This window comes from Amblyomma mixtum, chromosome 3 (assembly GCF_055824585.1).
Source record: "Amblyomma mixtum isolate Tamu chromosome 3, ASM5582458v1, whole genome shotgun sequence".
Taxonomy (NCBI): domain Eukaryota; kingdom Metazoa; phylum Arthropoda; class Arachnida; order Ixodida; family Ixodidae; genus Amblyomma; species Amblyomma mixtum.
This window is the reverse complement of record NC_143014.1, coordinates 153,745,511-153,753,983: the sequence shown is the minus strand read 5'-3', so window position 1 is coordinate 153,753,983 and position 8,473 is coordinate 153,745,511. Positions and strand designations below refer to the sequence as shown.

General features: G+C 52.4%; 1 protein-coding gene across 1 annotated transcript in view; it reads right to left on the bottom strand.

Moving 5' to 3' along the window:
* The window catches only part of LOC149352424 (uncharacterized), a 72,357-nt gene extending 66,139 nt beyond the window's left edge, over positions 1–6,218 (bottom strand). The window contains exon 1 of the mRNA XM_089577162.1: positions 5,374–6,218. Within this exon, the coding sequence (XP_089433288.1) occupies positions 5,374–5,625 (252 nt within the window). The 5' untranslated portion in view covers positions 5,626–6,218. The remainder of the gene's footprint in view (positions 1–5,373) is intronic.
* Between the last annotated feature and the right edge of the window lie 2,255 nt (positions 6,219–8,473).

The window sequence follows — 8,473 nt, the reverse complement described above, 5'->3', positions numbered from 1 at the left end:
TGTTTATGTCGTTAATGGTCACCAGAAAGCATAGTATTAGCTAAAATGGTTGCCCTTGACTTCGACGCTAGCCGCTGATTAAACCTACCAATGCATGACGCTCTGCAGCAGACGTTACTCTGGCGCGCGTCTTCAATGTCTAGCTCGCTTTCATGGTATCCATACGCGGTATAGCCGGGTATTGTATATATTTGCGGTTGTTGAACAGGTATCCGCCATTCGACCATCGCGCGTTCACAAGCGAGGGGAAGAAAGCTTCAAGCAGTTTCCCTTTCTTGCCCTACCCTCGCGACAGAGCTGTTTTCCTCCTCGCCGGAAAAACGGTTTAGAGACTGTCAGATGTGCAGGTGAAACCAAATGGCGCGCAACGTGTTGCACACAGCGGGACTCTATACAACCAGTTTTTGAGTCTAGTTTCTTTCACAGCGACACCTGTATATAGTCAAATAGAAACCAAGAACGCTGCGGGAAGTGTAACTGGGTCAGTGAACACCGTCATGACTGCCTCCCCCGATATCGCCGAAGAGGCAACTATCGCACTAGCCATCATCTCCTCCAACGCAACCCCCAAAATTATTATAAAACAGCAAGCAAGAATTTCTCTAAAGGCCGTATCTCTCCCATCACTCTTCGCCTCTTACAATAAAGCGCAGCGCGGCCTTAACGTCAGGTGCAACTGGCTGGACAGGTCTATCAGTCGTCTCATAACTCGCAAAAGGTTTTGTCGGACTTGACATACGAGGTTCCTTCAGGCCTAGGCGCGCTGCTGTTGTGCTCGTGTCCTGCCCCAACTTCTCAAACGCAGTTTCAGAGCGCAACTGGGAGATCGCCTGGCAGAGAGCCTCTGCTGCCTTTTTTGCACCTGCGGCGCAATATGTTGAGCTCTGGAGATCCCTGGCTAGTTCTTCACAAGGCCCAAATAAGACTACGGAAATGTGGATACCTAACAAAGTTTCAAATTTCTGCAAAAGCCGATCGTAACCTCTAAAAATAGCCTTGCTGCTTTCGGTCACTGAACCTGGTGTCTGCAAGAGCTCCTTGAGTGTCTCTTGAACTCTGGCGTAATTCTCAACGAATCTTTGCATTGACTTGACTATAACGGTCCATTGCGTCGAGCAAAGCGGCAGTAATTTATTTGGCCTTGATCCACTCTCCACAGCTGACTCCCGTCCTGTAGGAAGTGCTATGTTAGCACCAGGGGCGTAGCCAGGAAGGGGGGGGGGGGCTTCAGTCGCCCCCGAAATTTTTTCGAACAGCCACCGACCGCAGCATGGCCTAAGTACATATCGCGACTTCTGCTATCATACTTTTGTTCTTGCCTGGATCGTCTGTCTTTCCGTGTGTAAAGTTTACTATCTGTGATTGCGCAAGGTGTTTATTTGCCTTTTCTGACGCATTATATGGTGTGACTTTTGCTTAGATGCGTAGATGTAATGAAGGTATACGGGTATTTAAATATCTTGTTGAGAGGTGGGGACGCCTTCGTCCCCTGCGGTCGCTTTCCCGCAACGCACTAGTTCCCTGTGGTTAGTATCCCCTCAACGCACTCCCCTTAGCTGTGTTTAACTAACAGGGGAGGGCGCTCGCGTCGCAGCGACACCAGCGCCACGGACGGCGTTTTGCTGCGCGCGCGCGGGGAGCGACGGGCTCTCTTCTCCCTGGGACCGGGATAGCGAGCGGACGTTTAGCTCGCGGCTCCGCTTTTCGTCGACGGGCGCCTCTTGGTCGGAACTTGCTCCCGCCAAGCCCGTCCCGTCTGGCCTCGGAGCTTCCCTTTGCCCTAGCGTGGGCGAACGTTCGCTCGTGACCGTGCTGGTGAGTCGGACATCCTCGATTCCTCAGTGTATTTTGTTGCTAGCTGGCGTTATTGTTGTTATAGCAATAAATGCCTTGTTTGCGTCAGCCAGTGTGTCGTTCCTTTGTTCCCGCAGAGCAAGGCCCGCCGTGGTCGGCGCGCGCTCGGTAGCGCTCGCGACCACGGGGTGGGGTCCGCGCGGTTTTGAACTGGGTCAGCCGCGCTTAAGCGGGGAACACGTGTTTATCTCCCCAATTTTCAACCCCACATCTGGCAGCCCAACGTGGGGCCTGCTCTTGGAACATTGGACGACTGTCTGTTCGGTTCGAGGAACGCTCTTTGTCCGGATTTGACAAGTGGTAGGCTTAGTGTGAATTTTGATCGATAGGACCTGCGGCATGCTTTCTTGAGTGCGAGGTGTATTGCGCTGCAGCATGTTTGAACTTTTCGACATGCTCAGCATGTTTTTTTCGTCAAGATTTTCTTTTCTGGAGTACCTTCAGCCCGAGAACCACTTGGTCCGCATCGAGGGAGTGCGAGGCCTAGCGCCCGCGGAGTTGCCGAGCCCGAAGCGAGTGGGTACGGAAGCCGCGTGGGTGGTCCGAGTTTTCTGCATATATTTTCTCGCTGTCTCTTTTTCAACTCTGGGAGTCGCGGCTCCCGGAGCCGGGTGGCCTGAGGCCACGGGTGCCGCTACGAGCTCGCTGGTATTACAGCTCGGCCCCGGGCGCTCTAACACCGTCCGATACGGTGGGCGCCGGCCGCTCAGAAGCTGCTTCGTGCAGTGAGCGGGGAAGGACCACTCCACAAAGCTGATGTTTCCTCGCGGCTGCGCGCACGAAACCCGTTTCGGGTCTTTCTTTTGTTGGGGTCGTCGACCGTCACTATGGTAGTGAGGCTTAAGGTTTTCATAGCTGCCTGCACCACGTCATAAGTGACACGACCACCGGACCGTGGTGTTGAGAGGGGGCGCACTTTGCTGCCCACCTTTTTTGTAACCTCGCATGAACCGAGCATTCTCGTTCAACTCAAGAAAGGGCTTGGTTCTCTCGAACTTTGCGTTGCACAGCCGCCCGACACGTTTTGCTAGCGAGTTGAGCATTGAGCCACGAGGCCCTTGTGTACGCCGTTTCCCCTCCCGTGACCTACGTTAAAGGCATGCGAAGTTTGTTTCGGAAATTTTGCAGATCCAGTGGAGCCACTCCGGCTTGCTGTCCTGTGCACATCGTCTCGCTGCCGCCTGCTGCGACGGAGCGGCCTGTATCCTGTTCGCCGCATCCATCCGGGGCAGCCGTGGCGAGACCAGACAGCAGCCACCTCCGGCTGCTGTTACCGTGGCGACTACTGCAGGATCCTGGCCTGTAGTTTCCAACCGGCCCTCCTCTTCGCGGGCCTGTGGACACGTAGTCCGCGGGCCATGCGAATCGTCCCAGCGGAGACCTTCACGCCGCCTTCGGAATACCGCGGAAGACTGCGTGCACGCTGTCGGCGTGACCTCCGCTGCAAGACCTGCCTCAAGTGCATGAAGACCAGGAGATCCCTCCATAGCATGTAACTTGCAGGCGCGGGGGTCTATTTAAGGTTGGGGGGATGTGGGGACGCCTTCGTCCCCTGCGGTCGCTTTTCCGCAACGCACTAGTTCCCTGTGGTTAGCTTCCCCGCAACGCACTCCCCTTAGTTGTGTTTAACTAACAGAGGAGGGCGTTCGCGTCGCAGCGACACCAGCGCCACGGACGGCGTTTTGCTGCGCGCGCGGGGGGAGCGACGGGCTCTCTTCTCCATGGGACCGGGATAGCGAGCGGACGTTTAGCTCGCGGCTCCGCTCTTCGTCGACGGGCGCCTCTTGGTCGGAACTTGCTCCCGCCAAGCCCGTCCCGTCTGGCCTCGGAGCTTCCCTTTGCCCTAGCGTGGGTGAACGTTCGCTCGTAACCGTGCTGGTGAGTCGGACATCCTCGATTCCTCAGTGTATTTTGTTGCTAGCTGGCGTTATTGTTGTTATAGCAATAAATGCCTTGTTTGTGTCAGCCAGTGTGTCGTTCCTTTGTTCCCGCAGAGCAAGGCGCGCCGTGGTCGGCGCGCGCTCGGTAGCGCTCGCGGCCACGGGGTGGGGTCTACGCGGTTTTGAACTGGGTCAGCCGCGCTTAAGCGGGGAATACGTGTTTATCTCCCCAATTTTCAACCCCACAACATACAGTGACTGTTTCCAGTGATACTTTTTTGTCCTTTGTCAAGTTAATCAGTAAAGCATGTTGCCGGGCTAGTTTGTTCAGCATCTTGAAATTTGGAATAAAGCCACCTTGGCGTAAATAACTTCACAATTTCCTCGTCTTTTTTGTCCTTGTGAAATTATTTGCGCCAAGGTGGTTTTTTTCAAATTTCAAGTTGTCAGGCTGTATCTTCGCATTTCTAATAGTCCATTTTATTTCCGCACTTCTAATGCATATTTTGCAGAACACCTCGTTTGTTCATGTGCTCGCTGTTGCGACTAAAATTTCGGTGCAATTACTCACAATACATGACCGGTGACTGCTGCTGCTGCGCAGTACAATGGAACGAAGGACAGCGTCATTGAGATTTTTCTCTGGCCGTTGCATATGTACAAAAATGTTATGGTTCTTGAACAACAAAGATTCATTAAAACATTGGTCCTCTACTTGCTCATTTCATGCCCTTTACGTTTTTCATATCAGTGGCCTACGCTGCTTTGCTGGTTTCGGACTGATATAGTTGTAGACTTCGTGTGATATTTTCTTTACTTATTAAATACGCAAAAAGATGGAAGCATTGGCATCAGTTAAGTCTGCCACGATTTTTAAGACATACGAATATACATTCTCTTATTTAAAAAAAATATATTTCACTTGTCTAGACAATGCGTATTGTTATCCAATACACAACGGCATTGTCAATGGGAATGCAGTTATTATTCTTACGTTTGATTCCTTCACAAATTCTATGAGGAGGCCGCGCTGCAACATGAGCCCCTCCCGAGCAAAATTTCTGGCTACGCCACTGGTTGGCATAAACACTTTTGCGCTTCTTGGAGTCGAGGACTGCGTTGGAAACGTCCTTAACAGTGCTAAGAGCGTCTCGAATTATGTCGCAACTTCTGCTGGCTTCTTGCAGTACCAGATCTAAACAGTGATTACTGCAATGGACATACAGTGATCGTGGCTCACAGCTAGTCACTAAGTCTTTTTTGCACACCCGAAAAATGACCCGGCATATTCGCCGCCCCATCAAAGCAGTGGCCACGTACACAGTGAAAGTCTGGGGCGAGGTGCAAAATCATGTCCTTTGATGGCCGGGTACAGGGTCTCAGATCTACTGTCAGGCGCATTATACAGGCCGAGATACTCTTCCCGAACTCCGAGATTATCGCTCTGCACCCACCGCACGTAAAAGGTGAACTGCTCGTCACCCTTTATATCGGTTGTTCCATCAGCAATGATACCAAAAAATCTCTATAAGCTCATTTTGCATGTCATCGCTCACCCATTTATTACTCTTAGTCATCCACATCTTAAGGACCGAGACATCCTCCGATCTCTCGTCGAGCAAATTCCCATCACATTTACCTCGTCCTCGAAGAGCTTGACCTGTGCCGCAGAGGCCTTAGCGCACAGAGCTATGACACGAAGTGCTGCCCTGGCCTCCTCCCGCTGTTTGTTGTACTGCTGCGAAAGGAGACGCAAAACAGGAATGTCTGCTTGGCATGACAAGTTTCGGCTCAAGGAGGCCAAGTGGAATTTGCTATTTTCATGTGACTGGAACTTCTCGATAGCTTTTTTCCAATTGTTAAAACCAACCTTAACAAAAGCTGGTTCCATACTTCCAGCACTGTCCCCTCTTTCGTCGAAATGTCGACGCCCCTCGTGACACAAGACTACGTCGCTTTTGCTTTCATAAAAAAGCCAAGGAAATCGCACAAACCAATCACATTGGCACGAACTACCACCTCAGTTTCTGGGGAACCTGTAGCTTATGGCGGGAAGTGACCGACATTCGTACAGCGCTGACTCGTCCTCCCTTGATCTGTTTCTTGAATTCGTGAAGGCAATTGGCGAATGCACATTGCTTGTTTCATCAAAGCTGGTTCCTGTCAGTCGCTGGTCGTCTTGATCGATCACACCCGTTCCAACTGAACACGTTTATTCAAGGCATCTCTCGGATCCATGATCTCCATCACATGACGGTCGGAGTCGCTCTCTCTGCTGCTCCCCCCTTTCTCTGCCGCCCTCTCTCCAGTCCCGTCTCCGTTTTCACGCGGCCGCTCAGGTCACGCGCGCGCGCCGATCCAAGTGGCCGTGGTTCTCATCTTCTAGCTCTCGTGATATCGCCTAGCTGGCGCTAGGCGTCCGGAGATAGTGGGAGACTCGAATGCTTACATTCCTCCTGCTGTTCGACGTGAAGGTCCCGATGTTGGAGCTTCTACAAATGGTATCAAAGACGTATGGTCACATTTTGCTTTTCAAAACGGGCTCCTTCTCCTATTTTCAGTGAATGGCTTTTAAAACATGCGAAATCAAGTTTCCTCAACATTTTCCCGAATCAATGTATAACAAGGCATTATCATTAGCATAGCAGATAGGCGACTTTTCTTTTGGTTGGAAACACTGAAAATACTTGCCCGCGAAGCAGTCTGCGGATGGTAGGGACAGCTCGGAACGATGGCTACAGTCATCGCCGAATGGTTACAGTAAGAATGGTTCAACATCGACGGTGTTCGTGCTGTCGGGACGGGCTGGACTAATTTCTGCAGAAGTAGCGCCATCTGGTAGCGACCGGGAAAAGCGAAGCAAAAAGTGTGGTTGAACGGATGCACTGACACAAATGGTAGTCGGGATGAAATACTAAGAACTGTAAGAAATCGCACTGTTATGTCTCAACTGTCTGCGAAGACGCCGGTGTGTCTCATTGATGCCAAGTATACCGTGGAGCGCTTAAGGGCGGAGAGCAACCATGGCCTGGCAACGAGCACGCGTCGACGAGGGCTGCCGTAGCGCGTGACCGTACACGGAGCTCCAGTTCGCATCGTATCGAGTATCCGGATGAGGCGGAAGCTACACAAGGCTACCCTAGAACGGCGACCTCGCCAAGGTGCGACGGCGTGGGCATGACGCAAGCAACGCTGGCTCCGCGCGGGGGTCAGTTTACCGTAACCCGTCGGTTGGAGAAACGTACACGTCGCTGAGGAGCAAGCCTACAGGAGGAACGGACACGCCGAGAACACGTACTTCCTAGTTCGCAGCGTGAGCAACAGCGGTTGCCTGCGGAAGGCTGGTGGTGTGTGTACCTACATGCTGTGGCTTACGTTAAGGAATTCGAGGGAGGGCCTTTATGGTGCCGTGTGAAAAGAAAGGCAATTTGTGCTCTTCGATTGGTGTGTGCCCAAGAACAACGAAATCCCTGCCTAGGGACCTAGGGACATTACAAGGCTTAAAACCCAGGGTTTCCGCCTCGTAGGGGGGAGGGGATTCTCTCAAATCTCTATCTGTAAAGATGCAAATAAATTCTAATTCGCCTACGAGAGCTCCTCGCCTCCGAGGTTCCTCGACGCTTCGCTGGTCTTCGCTACCCTCGACTCGGGCCCAACGTCCGGCGTCGCGACAGTACCTTGAGATTCTCCTCTTCTTAGGCATGTATGCTTTGAAGCCTGTATGAAGAAACTGTTGATCTGTTTTGGGAGCCAGACATTACGTGTAAGGCTGGAATCAATTAAAAAGTGCAGTAAGTTTTCAATCACTGCTCACATAACTGCGATGCAATGAGGCGGACGCCCGGTAAGCAAAACGAGAACACTAGGGGTTACAGAAAACTCATAGTGCAGCAGCGCTGACTGCCAGGAAAAGCAAAAAAAAAAGAACGTACATCATGGCATACACAAATACATACCTAAATATACAGTCCGACATCTGGCAGCAACTTTTTTTTTAATTATGGAGCGCTATATGCTTTAAGCCTGCCTCGGGGACAGAGAAAAGGCTGCCAATTTTTTTTCGACTTCAAGCATAGAAACCTATCACACACCAGTGGAACGTGTCTCGTCAGGAGAGAGCAGAGGCGGCGTTCGAATAGCAGCAGGCACGTAGCACGGCTGTTGCTGGGGGTCCGTCAGGAATTCTCTCGGGGCTCGGCCATCGGCGAACGAAGCCGACACTGGAAGTCCAGGAAGAGTGGAAAGTTCTAGAGCGGTGGTACGGGTTAATTTTTTTTTTTTTTGAAAGTGGAGAGTGCAGGCATAGCCGACTCGGCGACGCTTGTCACGGAAGACAAGCGTCGCCTCCTGCTCTCCCGCGCGGCGCTCCGAGGGAACTTCGCGGGTTCATGCGTCCCCTCTGCCCGTCGTCACCGCGCTGACAAAAGCGCCCCGATGATGAGGGAAAGGGAAGAAGTATGCTATCTGCCGGCCCGTCCAGGTTGCAGAGAGCGGTTGGCACAGTCGGGAGGAAATAGGCAGCTGAAGAGGTTGGGTGGTATGTCTGCGGGCGTGGAGGGCCGAGTTACCGCGCCGAGGCACGCGTTCCATCGTACAAGGCCCGCCGCCGTCGAGCCATCGCCGCATCCACAGCCACCCGAACCAGAGTCATCGCCGCGGCCCCCGTATGTGAATTGTCCGCCGGACTTTCTCCTTTTCCTACCTAACGTTTTGTATATTCCTTCCTTCAATGCTCTGTA